Here is a 17276-nt window from a genome sequence, read left to right as displayed (position 1 = left end):
GCATTATTGCCAGAGGAAGAATGTTTTGAGATAAAATTATGCAAAGAAGACAGTGAGTAAAGTAAATGTGGATAGAAGTTACAAAAATCAAGAGGTACTGGTGAAGGATTCCAGTTTGGTTTTGAATTTGAATGAAATAGAGACTTGGTAGTTAAAGAAGAGCTAAAAAAGAAAGAATCAGAATAACTGGAGTAAAAAATAGAGAAAAGCAAAAAAAATAGGATTACTTTCAGCTGAATCTAGCTAGTATTGGGAGTTGATCTCGCTGGTGAGCAAATTAATACGGTCCTTTAAATGTATAAGGCAAAATTCGTTGAAAATAAAGTCCTTGATTAAAGCTAGATCGTGATTATGTTTGTGCTTGCCCGAAAAATGAATACTGCAATCCTTAATACCAAAAACTTCATCTTCATTGCACATGGAGGTCAGAGATGGGATGTTTATATTGAAGGGGTACTTCTCATCCTCGTTATTGTCAATAGTGTATTTGCATTTCAATGTGACAGAAAAATCGAAGAGGAATCTTCTAGTTCCACGAATCATCGCAACTGACGCTTCTCCAGATAAGTTATCAACGCTTTCAATTGAAATTGTAATATCTAAATCCCCTTTCCCAGGGACCTTGCCAGTAAAACTGCTACCACCTCCTTCTAAGAGGATCCCCTTCAAGGTGGACCTCGCTGCTTCCGAAACGTCCTTATCTTCAAAAGTTGTACCTTTGGAATTCCACGAGCTTATTCCAACTCTGGACTTGTCAAGATCTGCAGAGCTCAAGTCATTTTGTTGAGATGCATCTCGAGAACAAGAGTCCTTGTTGTTAATCAAGGTCGGAGTGAATTGCCTGTTCAGCTCCTTCTCCTGCTCTGTTAACTCTCTCTTAAAGTAACAATACCCCATCTTCTTAGTTTCTTGTAAAATCCTCAGATCCTCCTCATCTAGATCTACGTCATCATTACTTATATTATTTTTTTTAGAAATAATAGTTGCTGGCTTCTCCTCACTAGACTCCTTAGCCTTCCTCTCACTCTCCCTCGTCTTCTCTCTCTGCTCTTCCTTTTCCCTTTCTATCTCCTTCTTTTCCCACTCCTCAAAAGGCATAGCCTCTTCCTCTTCCTCATCTGAGCCTATCTCAGAATTCTTTGACTTAATTTGTGCAAGATAATGACTATACTTTTCAAATCTTCTCTCTCTCTCCTCTTTCTTCTTCCTCTCCACGTCTTGCTGCTTGTCTGAGTACAAACCTCCATGAAACATTCTGCTAAACCCACTCTTACTCTTCTCATTATCTTCCTGGATCTTTTGGCGTAAAATCTTCAATTGTCTGTGAGCGTCAGCATTGCTTGGGTCCAACTTTAATACCATTTGAAAATCCTCCTTACTCTCCTCATACATTCCAAATCCTAACCTAGCCAATCCCCTCCTATATAAAGCCTTGACATTCTTTGAATTATTCTTCAATACTTGTCCTGTCACTTGAATAGCTTTCGACCACTCCTGAATCTTCACATATATCATTGCCAAATTCAATTGTAAGCTTTGACGTAACTCCGATATTTCATGTTGTCCAAACCCCTCCTCCTCACCCTCCTTTTGATCCATTTTCTCCAACAGCTCCAAACCCTTCTCGTACTTTTCTCTTGCATCTGAGTAGTTTCCACCTTTATAACTCTCATTTCCAGCATCCTTAAGCTCTTTCACGCTATTCAACATTGACTCACAGCTTTCACCCAGGTCCTCTGAATCGCTATTAATTGTTGTGTTTTCCATTTTCTCATCCTCCATCTTCATCCTCTATTCACAAGCTTCCACACTCCCCTAGCTAATTAACTTTAAAATTGAACCTTTATTCTTGACTCTCACCCAGTAACTAAAAATTGAAACACTGAAAGAGATTCTGTGAAAAAGAACTAATAACTGAGAATTTTTAACAAAGTTCTTTTTTTTCCTTTTTTAAATTCTTTTTTTTCTTTTACCCCTTAATTTTCTTTTTTTGTAAAGGTACCGTAATTTGGCGCCAAACCCCTGATCTTTTAATATATATCTTATAAGAATTCCTGTGGAAAAATGATAAAAAATAAATTTCCCCTACTTCCTTTGGCCTATATCTTTCTCTCAGCCTGTAAACTCCTCCAAACTCTCTTAGAAATGCAACTCTTTGCCAAAAACTTGTCGTAAAAGCTCTTTTTTAGTCTTACTCTAAACCTTCTTTTCAGCCGCCATGTCATCTCCTACTATTTATCTTTTTGTCTCGCATTTTCTTTTTTATTATCACTTTGGGCGGGTAGGTGCGCCCCACTAGAAATGGCGCCAAGTTCTTTTTCTTTTGAATAAGTCAGAACAAGTACGAGGAGTGAAAATATTGCGCAAATAATAGAAAATCAGTTCAGATTTCACAGATTTGGGAGAATGTTGGGGTTGATTACGAGATTTGTTGTGGCTTTCTTCGGTCTAGTTTTGTTAGGAGTTCATTCTGAAGAAAATGATTTGGTGACTTATGGAAGTACTGTATCAGTATTACACCAAAATACGAAATGTCACTTATTTACAACAAAGATAACTTGGGCAAACGGTAACCAGGCTGTGACCTGTAGCAAAGAATTGGGATCAGAAGGCTATTTTTATATCAGAGAAGCGGATTCTGAATATAAGGGAGCAGGTTTTCCTCTGCTATGTGGGGAGTCTATTCGTTTACTACACTCCGGCACTGAGAAGTTTGTGCAGTCCAACAAATCTTCAAAATCCATGATTAGCAGACAAATTGAAATCTTTGGAGGTTCTGGTGAGTCTAGTGGCTATTTCAGAGTCGAATGTGAAAAGAAGAATACAGGGCAAACCATTGATGTTAAAGATAAAGTCAGATTTTATAATATCGAAGCTAAAGGGTACCTTACAGTTAGTAAAAGACATATATTTGACAATAGGAATTGTCCGAGATGTCCAATTATTGGACAATACGAGGTAACCATAGTCAGCAAAAGCAATAGTGATAGTTTATGGAGCTTCAACTCGATCATGATGCTCTTACACTCATCCAAAGAAAATCAAGGAGAAAGTAGCGATCACGAGTCAAAGGATGAGCTTTAGACCCTCTATTATTTCACTAGATCCTAGCTTTAGTGCCTGTTATAAGTAGCCAGTAAATTCTACAACTTGCTAATTGGCTGAAAATTCAGCTTTAGTTCTTTAATCTCAAAAGGTTTAATCTTGGACTCTAGTGATACACTAATTTCTCTGCATATCTTTCCCATCACTGAGACGATTTCTGTTTTTGTAATTGTGGGATTATATTCATCGTAATTAAATCGTATTGTTCTGAGTAATTCAGCAACTTACCCTTGTCTTGACTTGAAACTTGCTTTAATTTAGGCTCCATATTCTTTATATCCTCATAGTCCAATATAGAAGTTGGGAGACCCCTCCTTTCATCCGGAGACAAGTTTGCTTGGTAGAAGCAGAGATTATTAGATCTAAGCCCGATCAAAGTTACTCCTATAATAGACAATGTCGTACATTAAACTTACATCATTTCCATATCGTAAAATCCCGAGAAATATTGAGTATTACCCAAAAAAGAATGGTATTGTTTTTCCCTCGCCTTTCTTTCCATTGGTGCTAAAGACCTTTCATTAGCATTAGTTATATTCAATAACTTAGCCTTGAAATACTCCAATACATCCACATCCAGCTCTTCAATACTTGTATTAGCAGCAGTACCGACGTCTGATACAACTAGATTTAAATCCAAAAAGTACGCTAACACCATATTTTCAATACTAAAATCACTCTCTAAGACACTATAAAGGTATTCCTTAAGGCTTTGAAACCTGCTTTCGTAGAACTCTTTATTCTTTTGCCACCACCATCCTTTTGAAGGAAGCTATTAAATGCAGTAGAAAGACAAAGTTAAGAATAACTTATTGAGAAAATTCCCTCCTTATAATAGAAAACCATTTGAAAACCAAGAAATAGGTAGGAGAATTAAATAGAAACCACTTACCTTTGGAATGTTTGGATATCTATACTGAAATAAGTGATCAACTTGTTCAAAGTCCTTAAAACTTCTCTCTATATCCCAAGATTCGTTGTTCTTCTTATTATAGATATTTATACGGTAAACCATGCCCTGAGAGCCATAATAATAGTCCAGCATCTCAATCTTAAATCTCTCAGTGTCCATTTTGTCTTTCTTCCCTCGCCAACTTTCCTACTAACTCAACTTAATTCCACAGGCCACCTTTATTTCTACTTTCGAAATTTGACGTGAAAATCCCTCTATTATCCAACTATTTATTTCAACATCGCAAGTCAAAGCAGACCTTATTTTAAAATTCAAGATTCTACCATTCACCCAATTCTTTTTTTTTCTACCTTTTTGCAGTGTACATCCTCCCACATTTTTCCCTCGGTCCCTGGATCTATTTGAAATGACTCATCTCATATACCGAGCCCGCCGGCGCCATCCCTGTATTTTTATAGTGGGGAATTTGTATGCTTGGAACTTTTAAAATATGAATAATATATATAAAAACTAGTAAACAATTAATTATAAGTAAATTAATTTTCCTAAACTTACTAACCACTAATTTCAGGTAATACTTTACTTTCTTCTTTTTTTCTTCCACTGCCTAGAACATACTTTTCTCCTTCAAACAACTAATATATACACGCACACGCTCTCTCTTTGTCTCACTAATCCTATTACTGTTATATACAACTCTTGCTTGAATTAATTGAATAATTGTTATGTGGCTGCGATGTATTCAATAAGTAAAGATGCCGTCGCTAATGCATGCAATATTTGCATGCGCCTTGAAAAACAGAAACAAACTAATTCTGAAAATTAGCGGTAATTCTATTAAGAAAAAAAAGAAAAGGAAAAAGTTAGCTTGTAAAGAAACTAAATTAATTTACTATTCAGGCTTGGAGTAATGTTGATGAACAATTTGGTGGACTTTATTAGTAAATTCGATCAAATCTGATTCATTTTGGAATCTAAGCATACATTGTTGAATTTCTGATTCTGGTCCAATAGCTATAAAATTGACAGCATAACCTTTACGTATATTAGAATTCCTTTGAAAAGTTTTAGAAATTTCAGGATTCAAGGGTGAATTCAATAATACCTTGTAAATTCCTTTTTGGCGGAAGATGATTCTAGGCTGAGTAATAGTTTTTGAAACTTGGTCAATAGATTCAACATTAGCTTGGTTTTCAGAAGTATCCTCAACCTGTTCCTCCTTATTTTTATCAGAAACTTCTGGAAGATCAGAGAGCCCTTGGTCTTTTGGAATGTTCAAATGAATGATTCCGGTAGCCAACTTCTTAAATGATTTCTCCTCATTTTCTGAAACCTTGAGCATAAACAAATCCACATTCTTACACTGATAAACGGTTTCCTCTTGTTCTTCACCTGTGAAAGCTTTACTTTCAAGTTCAGGTTCCTCATTTGTCTCCTCATTATTTTCTTCCTCCTCCTTCTCACCTCCAACAGTAACTATTACATCTCCACCTGTTGCTCCAAACATTCCCACCCCCTTTCCATTATTCTTAGTAGCTCCGCTGAAACCAGAAAACAAAAAGTTACTATTTTCAGTGTTTGCTGCTAAAGAGACAAATGGATTTTTGAAACTGCTACTTAGTCCCGAATTACCAAATGGAAGAATTTCTACCTTATTCTTGTAATTCACTTCCTCCTTTTGGTTCTTCATTTCACCTTCTCCCTTCTTCCTTTCGCTTTCTTCCTCCTTTTTTTCGTTCTCTCCTTCCTCCTTCTGTTCGTTTTCTTCTTCCTCCTTTTCTTCGTCCTCTCCCTTTTTTTCGCTTTCTTCTTCCTCCTTTTTTTCGTTCTCTCCCTCCTCTTTGCTCTTTTTTTCATCTAAACAACCATCTATATTATCGTTAATACCTGATTTCTCATCTTTCAAGTCCTTTCCAAAAGTTGAAGTTGTAGGAATAGATTCAGAACTTATTACGGTTTCAGGTGTAAGTTTGCTTCCAACACCAAAATCATCATGTCTCTTTCGTATTCTGACTATCTTTCTTGCACTTATCTCCTCCTTATTCTCTAGAACATTGCCTACTGCTTCTTCACCCTTGTAACCTTCTTTAGATGATAATCCACATAACTTTTTCTCCTCTAAATCATAATTCTCACTAGTTAATTGAAAATCAGCCGCTCTTTTTGACATTATTGTACAAATAATCCCAAAATATTTTCTTTTCTATTTATTATCTTAAAGAAAATTTTCAAACTTCAACTTACAATTTCCAAGTATTCCTCTTACCCTTACTATGTCTTTCTGAGAGAAAAAAATCACTATATTTATTGTTACTATTATTACTATTACGCTTTTTTTCTCTCCTTAATCCTTCCTCTTCTTCCCCCTAATATTTAATTACCTTATAAAATTTTTACCCCAATTTTTCGGTTTCCCGCCAAAACTTGCTTTTGAAATTATTAATTTTTGGGTTTTTTTTGCATGCATGTCATTTTATAATTAATAATAATCTCCTGCCAATTCCCAATCTCCTTTATTAACATCCAAAGTATAATTATAATAACCAAAGCTTCAAATTAATATCCATCTTGATATTTATTATATAAATAACTTTTAGAAAAGAAATATATATGTGAAAAATTCACTCTTAATTAAATCAAGTATAAATATATATATATATATATATATATAGAAAGATAATAGATATAAACCTCAAGTATACGCTTCAGTTCCTTAACAATAATATATTCATCACTCTTTTTCTTGCAAATACTTTTCTTCTTTGTCTAATCTTAAATATTCCCCAAATCCAAATTATATTTATTTTTTTTTACTTCAACTCGAATTTTATTCTAATATAAATATTAAAAATGTTAAATATGCCGCCTAAACTCCTCTTTTTACAATTATTTATTAATAGAAATATTAATAATGGTTAAAGGCGCGACACCTAAATTTAATATTTTTAATTGTCTCTAATTAAATAGCCATTAAAAAAATTACTTTATTGTTGTAATAATATGATAGCTTGGCATTATCTAACAAGTATTTTTGCAGTATTTTTTACTAGTACATATTTTTGACTTGTCAGAAATATTGATTAAATTTTGTTACCAAATAATAGAAAAAAAATCAATTTTGAATAAAGTTGATTTTAATTATTCCATATTTTTCTTGAAAATATTAAGAAATCTCATCATTTAATGCAATAGCATTTACTGAGTTTTAAGAGAATTACTATTCCTAATTGCTCTTGAAGCTTCAAGTGTGAATTTTTATTAAAAACATATTCATCATCAAAATCTTTTTTTAATAATATTCCCAGAATTTGCATGGCCTACATAGGGAAATAATTAAGGTACTTTATATACCTTAATTATTAAATTCTCAAATTTGGCGTCAATTTAAATAGTGAATTCATTTCAGTTTATTATATTTCTTTTTAAAACTGGTCATTATCCAATTATAACTTCAATACAATATTAGGGAAGAAAACACGTCATTTTTTATTCTTATTCTATATTAATATTTGAGATTTTTACCGATAAATTTATTAAAACTTTCAAAATGCAAAGTAAAGTTAATGTATCAACAAAAGAATATGTTACTTTTGGTGGAATCAATAATTGTACAGTATATTCTGTAGTTTCCCAGAATATTACTGTAGGCAGTAAAGTCCACGAAGATTCACATAACTTTGACTTTCCTGTCTACATTACTCCAATTTGTCGTAGACTTTATTTTGAAAAAGTTTATTTAATTATTCAAATATTTACACTTGGAATTGTTTCGATTATTTTCCACTGGTTCCCAAATTTTTACAGATGGATGAACTTTAAAGCTTCAACAATTAGTGAATGTGACTCTTTTTTAGTCATTACAAAGGAATCGTATTATGCTATTGTTAAAAAAAATAAGTTCTTTAGTTCAAATAAGAACTTTTCAAATGATGAATTAAACCTTTTAAAATTCTTCAATATTCTTCCGTCACAATACAAATTTAATGATTTAAAAGGACAAAAGAATAATAGCAACCGTGCCAGTATTATTAATTGTAATAATACTCAAGCTTATCATATAAACTCTCAACTCTTTAATCCAGCCATTGAAATGACATTTTTTACATTTTGTGGTTCGATTTATGTTTTTGATTCAGTATTAAACAGATTTAATATTACTATTCCTTCTCTTGATAATAACCCATATTCGATGATCAGGAATAGATTTGGAAAACTTGTTGGATCTTTTATAAATAACGAAAATACGGATGAGTCGAACAATATGGATTCCATTGAATATATTCAAGAGGATTCTACTAGACAGAACCTTCAGAAGATTTTTGGTAAATGTTCCTGTGATATTCCAATCGTACCAATTTTAGACCTTATAAAGAACGAGATTTTACACCCTTTTTTCATATTTCAGGTATGTGCTGTATGTATTTGGTTCAGAAATAGTTATGTTGAATATGCCATTATTATCATATTGGTTACTATAGTTTCCTTAATAAATTCAGTATATGAAACTAGATGTAGTCATATTAAGATGAATAAAATGTCTAAACTTGAATACAAAGTTACCATATTATCTAGAAATCCTACATCAAGAGAACCATGCGAACGAACAGTTAACTCTTCAGATCTTCTTCCTGGTGATTTAATTATTTTAAAGCCTGGGATGGTACTTCCATGTGATGCTATAATATTAACTTCAAACATAATTGTTAACGAAGCAGCTCTCACTGGGGAATCTGTTCCTGTTCTTAAATCGCCAATACCCAAATATTCTAGTGAGCTTTTTGATCTTGAAAAAGATAATAAACATATTGTATACTCTAGAACTGTTATTATGGGAGTTCAAGGAGCAAACAATGTTCAAGGGGTTGCTCTTGTTTTGAAGATTGGATTCTCAACTCTTCAAGGAAGATTTCTACAAGCAATGTATTGTGACGTATTAACCAATAGACTTCATTACCAGAACGATAAGCTTTATCAAGATTCAATGAGGTTTGTAAAATTCTGTTTTTTTATTGGAATAATTGGATCAATCATTACTGCTGCTATAGGATTTACCATTGGCTTAGAACCAATTGTCATTATACTTCGCTCTTTTGATCTTTTCACAATTGTTGCTCCACCTGCTTTACCTGCTACTATAGCTGCAGGCTCTACTGTAGCAGTAAGTAAGCTTAAGAATAAGAAGATTTCATGTTCCAACCCAAGCTCTGTTAATATTGCAGGTCAAGTTAATACTGTAGTTTTTGACAAAACTGGAACCCTCACTTCAGATGGATTAGACGCTGTGGGATGTATATCATCAGTAACTGGATCAATACCTTATTTAGATGGGCTATGTACATCAGGATCTCAAGCAACTCATCTTTTGTCTCAAGCTCTTGCAACTTGCCATACTGTGAGTTATATAGATAATGAACACTCGCAAAGTTTTGGCAACCACTATCAGAGCGAAAATAACAATCAAGAGCAATCTTTAAACTCAAGAGTCATTGTTGGAGAACCTTTGGAAATGTGTATGTTCAAATTTAGTGGATGGGTATTATGCGATAATTACAATCACAGTTGCTTTCAATGTGTGAATGAGAACTATGAATGCAATATCGAGTACTTAACTAGCAATAATAATTGCAACAACTTTAGGCTTGAGAGAACACACTCAGAATCTTCAATCTCTGACTCTAATCAAAATCAAATCAATAAGAATGCTGTAAATGACTCTTCATCTATCCAAGTAAACAATAATCCTTGCAACAACTTTGAAATTGATGTCAGTAATACGAGCCCTGAAAACTTTGATTTTTCTGAGCTTCCACCTCCAAGAACTGTTAGAAGATACTTCGAACGTGGGGAAGGGTCCCATATGTTTGGATCACAAGAATTTGAAGAACTTGAGATTCTTAAAGTATATGAGTTTTGTTCAAAACTACGAAGAATGACCGTGGTCTGTAGAAACCCTGCTAAACCTTATGAGCTTTTGGTATTTTGCAAAGGTAGCCCTGAACAGCTAAAATCAATTTGCCAACCAGAATCTATTCCTTCAAATTTGGATGAATGCGTAATAAACTATTCGAGATGTGGAATGCGTATTCTTGGGTTTGCTGTTGGTTATATCAACTGTCCAAACGAAGATCTTTTATCTTTTCTGGAAACTTTATCGAGAAATGAAGCGGAGGAAAGACTTAACTTCATTGGATTAATGGTATTTGCAAACAAGCTTCGTCCAAGTACTATTGATGTCATTTCAACTCTTAAAGATGCCAATATTAACTGTATTATGTCAACTGGCGATCATATTTTCACCTCTATAGCAGTCGCTCAAGAATGTGGAATATTTTCATCCTCTAATTCAATGGGGCCATCTAACAAGAAGATTGTGATTGGGGACGTTATTGGATCTCAATCTGGAGAGGAATGCATAAGATGGACAATGATGAACTGTAATTACAAAAACATCAAAGTTTTTAACAGCATTCAAGAAATTCTGGAAAAATATTCTTTGGAGAACATTAACTGGGTAATTACTGGTCAATGTCTAAGGTTACTCAATAAGCTTCATAATATGTTTGAACTTGAATATTTAGACCTATCAAATGACCCTGAAAAACATCCAAACCATAATAATCACACTTTCTCTTTCTTGAACTACAATAAACAGGCTGAGAGGTTTTATAGGCAGATTAGAAATAACCATCAAAGTCTGCCATGCTGGGTAACTCTAAGATCCTACACACGCGAGTCAAGTTCAAATCGTCTTGAACGTATCATTATTGATACCGATGATGGAGAAGAATTTATTAAATCTGATTACGTACCTTACAATCTTGACTGCACTAGATATCAAAGAAAGTCTAATGTAATCTTGGAAAGCTCTATTGGAATCACCAACGAACTTGAGAAGTCTATGATCCTCAATTTTAGTACCATGGTAAGCGATATTTCCTTAACATTACGCATATCGGCTTTGGAATTTATCATTAGATATTGTCACGTGTATTCAAGAATGACCCCTGAAGATAAAGCCATGCATATCAACTTGCTTCAAAAGCTTAAACCAAATCCAGTGGTTGGTATGTGTGGAGACGGAAATAACGATATTCTTGCGATCCAATCTGCTAACATTGGAATAGCTATAGCTGATCACGAAGCTTCTGTTGCCGCATCATTTGTCTCAAATGAGAGAAATATCGCAGCAGTTCCAGACATTATTATTGAGGGCAGAGCTGCCCTAACATCCACAATTCAATCATTTCAGTTCTTTGTGTTATATATCTTCATCCAATTCACTTCGGTCTTGTACTTATATAGCAAGGGAACAAACTTCACAGATCATCAATTCATTTGGAACGATGTTGTTACATTTCTCCCAATTTCTGTATTGGCTACTTTGACTAAAAGCGCTAAACGCTTCCCATCTGAAATACCTGCTTATAAAGATATTCTAAGCAGCAATGTGATCGTTGGAGTAGTTTCTCAGTGCGTGATTCAACTGGTATTCCTTATCATAAACATTATGCTAGTTTCCAGGCAGCCAGGCTTCATCCCTTACGCTTCTGGAAGAAGCTTTGAAGATAATAACCAAAACGCTCACTTGCAAATGTGTGTTGAAAACACCGTAACCTTCCTTGTTTCTTGTATTCAGTACGTGGCAACTGGAATTGCAATTCACAAAACGAAGCCATTCAGACTCTCACTAATTACAAACAAGCTCTTTGTTTTCCAAGTACTTTTCATCATCATTTCTACTATTGCAATCATTTTGGCACCAAACTCCTTCCTTTCGAGCCTTCTTAATATTGTTACCCTTCCTGGCTCTTCAAACTATATTTTGATCATTTCATTTACCCTAAACGTTTTGATTAGTATAGTCACCATGAACCTCATTATCAAAGCAGTATACCTAAAGGAATTACACAGTAATGGTCCTGCTTACTTCCCACATTTTCATCCTCTACGTATGCCAAAGGGCAAACTAGAATGGAAAATTAATCCCAATTTTATTTAACATTAATATTCATGTTAAAATAAATCTTGATACAACCTATCAACCACCCATTTACATTTTTTTGTTTTATTTTTGCCAAATTATCGTCCACATGCAACTACGCAAACTAGTTATGCATGTATTCATACATGTGAAAATACCGGTATGCAGAAAAACAGGTAAATATTAATTCGAAGAAATCATATGTATTCAAAGATATATATTTTGAATGTTTCTATACAGCCAGGAAATCGTTTCTGTTTCTAGTTTTACTAATAGAGATTGAGTTACAAACAAATGAAATGAGTTAACAGTTTCAATTGACTATGAAAAACTGGAAATGATTTATAGTATATTTTTCATATTATAAATAAAAACTCTCCTTAAAGACTGTTTATAACTAATTCATTCTTCATTCAAGCACTTTACTATTTTTTTCTTCGTTATTTTGATGAAAATAAAACTTTTTTTTGATTCAGCAGTCCCCCCTCAAAACTTCTCCCAAATATCACTCACAGTTCAAATACATTTCCTTGTTTTTTTTTAAACGTGTGCAAATAATTGGTTACTCCAAATTAGGCTGTAGAATTTGGGCGCGTGCATGCATACACATATGGATGCATGCACCACGTGTGGCGGATTTGCACTCGTTTACTGGAAGCTGGGAGTAATAATTTAAGTGCAGTCAATGGTCAAACTTGACATTTTTGTGGTAGTAAAAGAATAAAAAAGGAATTGCTTAATATAACTTGGCGGCGCTTGTGATTCATTGTTAAATTTAATACACTGTTCTTCCTAAAGAGCCACTAGAGACAATTTGTTGGAGTTATATGTAATATATTTCTTTCAGAATTGAATAAAAGGACTATGTTTCCAAAAGATAAACAAGAAATGGAAATTTTGGATGAAAATCTCAATGAGCTGGATGCGACTGTTAAACATCTTGAGAATGAAATACTCTTCAAGAAAAAACAAATCACCTCTCCAACAAACCTTAATTCTGTAGATGATAGTTTTAATGCCTTCAATCTTGATCATTGTGAAATTTCTAGTAAGTCCCCAGTAAAAGAAACCAGAATTGTGAGCAAGAGTGAATTAGATTACGAAAACTTTGATTCTAGTGAAGACAAACTAGAAATCAATGAGGCTACTTCTGTTGCTGAGAATAATTACATTTCTGAGGAATATGCCCAGAATAATGCTGTTACAAATAAAGTCGTTTCAACCAATATTTCCCCAAAACGATCAAAAAACTTGGTAATTATTGATCAAAATCTAGAATCCAACGCTTCGTACTCTGATATTTACGGTTCTTCTAATGACTTGAATTTAATCCAGGAAAGAGGAGCCTCGCTAGATCTTCAAGGCTCAATCCCAATCCAGATTCATCACCCTGCTCAGCCCCCCCTACCACAATCACATCCACAACCTCACCTTAATCCATTCATGATTCACCCAATGCAAATGCCCCCTCATGAACACGGAGCTCAATTACAACCAATCCCAATCCAGAAACAACCCAAGGAATATGTTCGGATGTCTCCTCAGATTCCAGTTTTTCAGCCTGGTCAGCAGCAACAACAGTACTTCCCCCAAATCCACTTAAATGGTAGAATGCAGTCATTACCAGCAACAATTCAGACTCCGAATTCCTTCCCTTGTCACCCACACCATAATCTCCCAATGCCTCCCGTACACCCACCGAGTATGCAAATTCCAGTACATATGCCCATACAAATACCTACGCCAGCACATTTGCCAATGCAAATGGCAATACCAATACCAATGGCAGCTACAAGGTCAATGCAAACCATCAATATGAATTCTCCCTGCCTCCCAGCACCTTCAAACATGCAAATGCAATTCGATCTAACTAGTATAAACCCAATAGGCATTCCCCCACCCACAATGCTAGGAGTTCCTTCGCATATCCAGGCTCCAGTTTCTCCAGAAATTGTTCCTGGAATAGCTCCTGGGTTAGCTCCTGAGATAGCTCCTGGAATAGCTCCTGGAATAGCTCCTGGAATAGCTCCTGGAATAGCTCCTGGAATAGCTCCTGGAATGACTCCTGGAATGACTCCTGGAATGAATCCTGGGATGTCGGGTCCTGCAACCTCAGCAGGACCAAATATACAAAACCCTCTTGGAATGGACTCCCAAATGCTCGCCAAATACTTACTCACAGCAATGGCAGAAGAATGCCTAACTAAAAAGAAGTCATCCGGAGCTGAAAATGCAAATGGAGCTCCGAAAGATCAGAATGGTGCTTCCGAAGGTGGGTCCTTCAGCATCTCAACAAGTACACTCTTCCCTTCGCCGAATATTCGTCCACTCATCCAACCTCCAAAAGTTGAAATTGACTTTTCTTCTCCCACATATTTTTCTCAAGATGTGTTTAAGAAGAAATGCAAAAGAAGGTCAAAGATGCCAAATCCAAATATTGGTATTCAAATGATTAATGGTCAAAACCCTTTTCCCGATCAGACTCCGATAGTGGCTAATCACAACCTAAATCCAGAATTAGAGGTAAACACCGACCAACAGTCTCAGATTTCACCTCCTTCATCCCCAACATGCTTTTCATTTAAAGCTTCTGTGCCAGTAAGTATACTTGGAGAGAACCCATTTTCTGAATCAATTACGAAGATTGTTACTAATAAAGTTTCTCAGTGTCATCCTAATCAGTATATTGCTAGTGGTAATTTTAATATTAAATCTGGGTATAATTTACCGATTCATCCACAAATACGCCACTAAAATTCCTTCTTATTGAATTAATTATGAACCTTTTTAAGCTTAGTTTGATTAACTTTATGATTTTAAGTAGAATTTTAATTAGAATTTTAATTAGAATTTTAATTAGAATTTTAATTTCTTTTAAAATATTATGGTAATTAATGACTGGATACAGATAGCTCCAACTGTCAATAGTAGGTAAGCACTCAAAATTGAAATATAGGCTCCTCTTGTTAAATTTGGCATAATAAAATCATTTGGTAGAGAATGAAGATTAATGTTCTTCTTATTGATGTATTGGAAACTATTGGAACTATCCTCATTATTCATATCAAGTAGCATATTTAATTTCCAGTAATTATCAAATTCATCTCCAAGATAGTATTTAATCATTCTCTTATAATAAATTAAACTTTGAGAGACTGACTTTACACAAAGTAAGTATATTGTTGCGTAATCCATGTAAACTTCAGATAATTCGTTGTTTTTTTCGTAGAATTCTGATAAATTATCAGGGTTGATTATCCTAAAACTTCGATTATTTAATTTGATACCATAATTTTTCCAAAAAATGGTGGTAACTTTAATACAGGTTGAGATATCTCCAACTTTAATATCCCCAAGCCTTTTCTCACCAATTTTAAGAGTTTCTGATAACTTCACAAGCTTCTTTAAACTCACTTTAACTGAAACAGGGTACTTATATAAAAACTTTTGAACATTCCAAAGCTTGGAATTTAAATATATCATTGGAATCAAAGAAAATACGTTTGGAGATGAATTTTCTAGTTCAATAAATTCAGAAAGTTTTCCATCAATAAACATACTATTTTTAACTGAATTTAAATGTTTTATCACATTCTCTGTGTTACTTTTTAATTTGTTTGCTCTTTTTTGAAAATAAAGTAGGAATAGCCCATCTTTTAATTTTTTCTCCTCTTTAGATATATCAGCCCTTAACATTTGTTCATCCTCAGAAATTAACTTCTTTAATAAATCAAGCCTTGCATTTAAAAACAAATCCTTGTGTTTCTTTTCCATATCTTTTGTATAAGACTTTAGTGAGTCAATCAAACTTTGCATTTCAAAATGACTATTGAAGAACCAATCAATAAATATAGTTTGAATTTCAACATCTGATGGGTTTGAATAGTAATATGGATGAAATGGTAATGGTTTAATCAGCCCTTTTCTTAGAATGTATTCACTTAAACCAAAATGATCAATGAATAATTTGTTGGGATTGGTTTTTTCCACTACATCTGTATCTTGATAATGTACAAATTTGTTTTGCTTAACATATAACAAATAATAAGATCTTTCCAACCTATTGGTTAACTCAAGCATTAAATTACACAACTGATTCGATCTCAATAAAGTTTTCCTGCTAATAGTGATTGGTTTTCTATGAAATAAATAATATGTTGGCTTTCTTTTAAATACATCATAGAAAAAAATCTTTAGTTCTGGATATAAAGACATTATGCTTAAATTTAATACGCATGTATTCACCTGATGGTGATATACGTAAAGATCTGGCATTTCTTCTGGAAGGTAAATTCGGAAATTCCTCCTATTCTTTCTTTTAGTTTTGTCTTTAAACACTAATTCAATCATTTTAGCTTTATCTTTAAAGCCAATCGAGTAATCATCTTTCAAGTACTTCCTCATCTCCTCTTTACAAAGTTTGTCATTTAATTCGAAATCCTTACAGTAAGAATTGAACTGAGTCATAAACTCAATGAGAATATTTTCAAGTGACTTGTATTCATTGGTATTTTTTGTTAATATCTTCAACAACCTTAAAATCTCATCAAACTGATTTATTGCCAACTTTCTTAAAATGAGCCATTGAGAACGCGGAGGATCAACCTTGAATAACTCCATCCATCTAACATAAAGCTGAGAAGAAGTAATTCTCTTAGATAATTGAAGGTAATCTTCCGAACTTATGCTACTCCACTTACTTTTAATCTTGAACAAATTATCAAAAAATGCTATACAAGCTCTTTGTGTTGATTGTATTTTCTCCTCCCTTACCAAATTACTCTTTAACAGCGACTTATGGTTGTTTTTGATAAAATATAAGCAGTCATTATAATCATCAAGTTGCCTCATCCCTTTAGGCCTTTCTTTGTATTTATCTACCTTTAATATTAATAGCAAAAGTACCCAGTGAATATGTGTTTTAAGATTCTCATTTCCTAGCTCCCAATTTACTCTTAAAACGTGTATAATTTCTTGGCTGATATTAATTTTTATCAAATTATCCCCTTCCAAAATCTTACTTTCAATTTCTTTTTTTTTCTCTTCTTGTTCTAATTCAAAATCTTCACTATTATAAGCTATCCTTTTATAAATATTTGTATCAATTTTTTCTGTTAAACAAATTATTTCATTTTTCTCTCGTCCTGTTTTCAAATCACGTACCTTCACCTCTTTACAGACTCCCAAATTAAACAATCTACTCATAACTAGTGCCATTGTAATGAATACAGATATTGACTGGTTAAATCGTTTCATCTTTATTATTTAACTTGAATC

At 33.7% G+C, this 17276-nt stretch overlaps 7 protein-coding genes across 7 annotated transcripts; 3 read left to right on the top strand and 4 right to left on the bottom strand.

Moving 5' to 3' along the window:
• Positions 1-243: 243 nt before the first annotated feature.
• Positions 244-1788, bottom strand: ELE39_003167 (TPR repeat-containing; the record flags this gene model as incomplete). The annotated part of the gene is made up of 1 exon (XM_067346509.1): positions 244-1788. One exon carries the CDS (start codon positions 1786-1788, stop codon positions 244-246), a length of 1545 nt encoding a protein of 514 aa, XP_067199747.1.
• A 618-nt stretch (positions 1789-2406) lies between these two features.
• ELE39_003166 (uncharacterized protein) lies at positions 2407-3084 on the top strand (the record flags this gene model as incomplete). The annotated part of the gene is made up of 1 exon (XM_067346508.1): positions 2407-3084. The coding sequence occupies one exon, from the start codon at positions 2407-2409 to the stop codon at positions 3082-3084; it is 678 nt and encodes a 225-aa protein (XP_067199746.1).
• Positions 3085-3517: 433 nt separating this feature from the next.
• Positions 3518-4177, bottom strand: ELE39_003165 (Sorting nexin-22; the record flags this gene model as incomplete). Its single annotated transcript, XM_067346507.1, has 2 exons — positions 3518-3877; positions 3998-4177. The coding sequence occupies 2 exons, from the start codon at positions 4175-4177 to the stop codon at positions 3518-3520; spliced, it is 540 nt and encodes a 179-aa protein (XP_067199745.1).
• A 733-nt stretch (positions 4178-4910) lies between these two features.
• Positions 4911-6188, bottom strand: ELE39_003164 (RAN binding domain; the record flags this gene model as incomplete). Its single annotated transcript, XM_067346506.1, has 1 exon — positions 4911-6188. One exon carries the CDS (start codon positions 6186-6188, stop codon positions 4911-4913), a length of 1278 nt encoding a protein of 425 aa, XP_067199744.1.
• Positions 6189-7565: 1377 nt separating this feature from the next.
• On the top strand, positions 7566-12017 carry ELE39_003163 (cation-transporting ATpase 2 with 8 transmembrane domains; the record flags this gene model as incomplete). Its single annotated transcript, XM_067346505.1, has 1 exon — positions 7566-12017. The coding sequence occupies one exon, from the start codon at positions 7566-7568 to the stop codon at positions 12015-12017; it is 4452 nt and encodes a 1483-aa protein (XP_067199743.1).
• Positions 12018-12863: 846 nt separating this feature from the next.
• ELE39_003162 (acyl transferase) lies at positions 12864-14753 on the top strand (the record flags this gene model as incomplete). The annotated part of the gene is made up of 1 exon (XM_067346504.1): positions 12864-14753. One exon carries the CDS (start codon positions 12864-12866, stop codon positions 14751-14753), a length of 1890 nt encoding a protein of 629 aa, XP_067199742.1.
• A 120-nt stretch (positions 14754-14873) lies between these two features.
• On the bottom strand, positions 14874-17255 carry ELE39_003161 (membrane associated plus transmembrane domain or GPI anchor at C-terminus; the record flags this gene model as incomplete). The annotated part of the gene is made up of 1 exon (XM_067346503.1): positions 14874-17255. The coding sequence occupies one exon, from the start codon at positions 17253-17255 to the stop codon at positions 14874-14876; it is 2382 nt and encodes a 793-aa protein (XP_067199741.1).
• Between the last annotated feature and the right edge of the window lie 21 nt (positions 17256-17276).

The sequence above is a fragment of the Cryptosporidium sp. chipmunk genotype I genome, assembly GCF_004936735.1.
Source record: "Cryptosporidium sp. chipmunk genotype I strain 37763 chromosome Unknown contig_5, whole genome shotgun sequence".
NCBI classification, from domain to species: domain Eukaryota; phylum Apicomplexa; class Conoidasida; order Eucoccidiorida; family Cryptosporidiidae; genus Cryptosporidium; species Cryptosporidium sp. chipmunk genotype I.
Note: the sequence above shows the minus strand (reverse complement) of the source record. Positions and strands in the feature narration are given on the sequence as shown.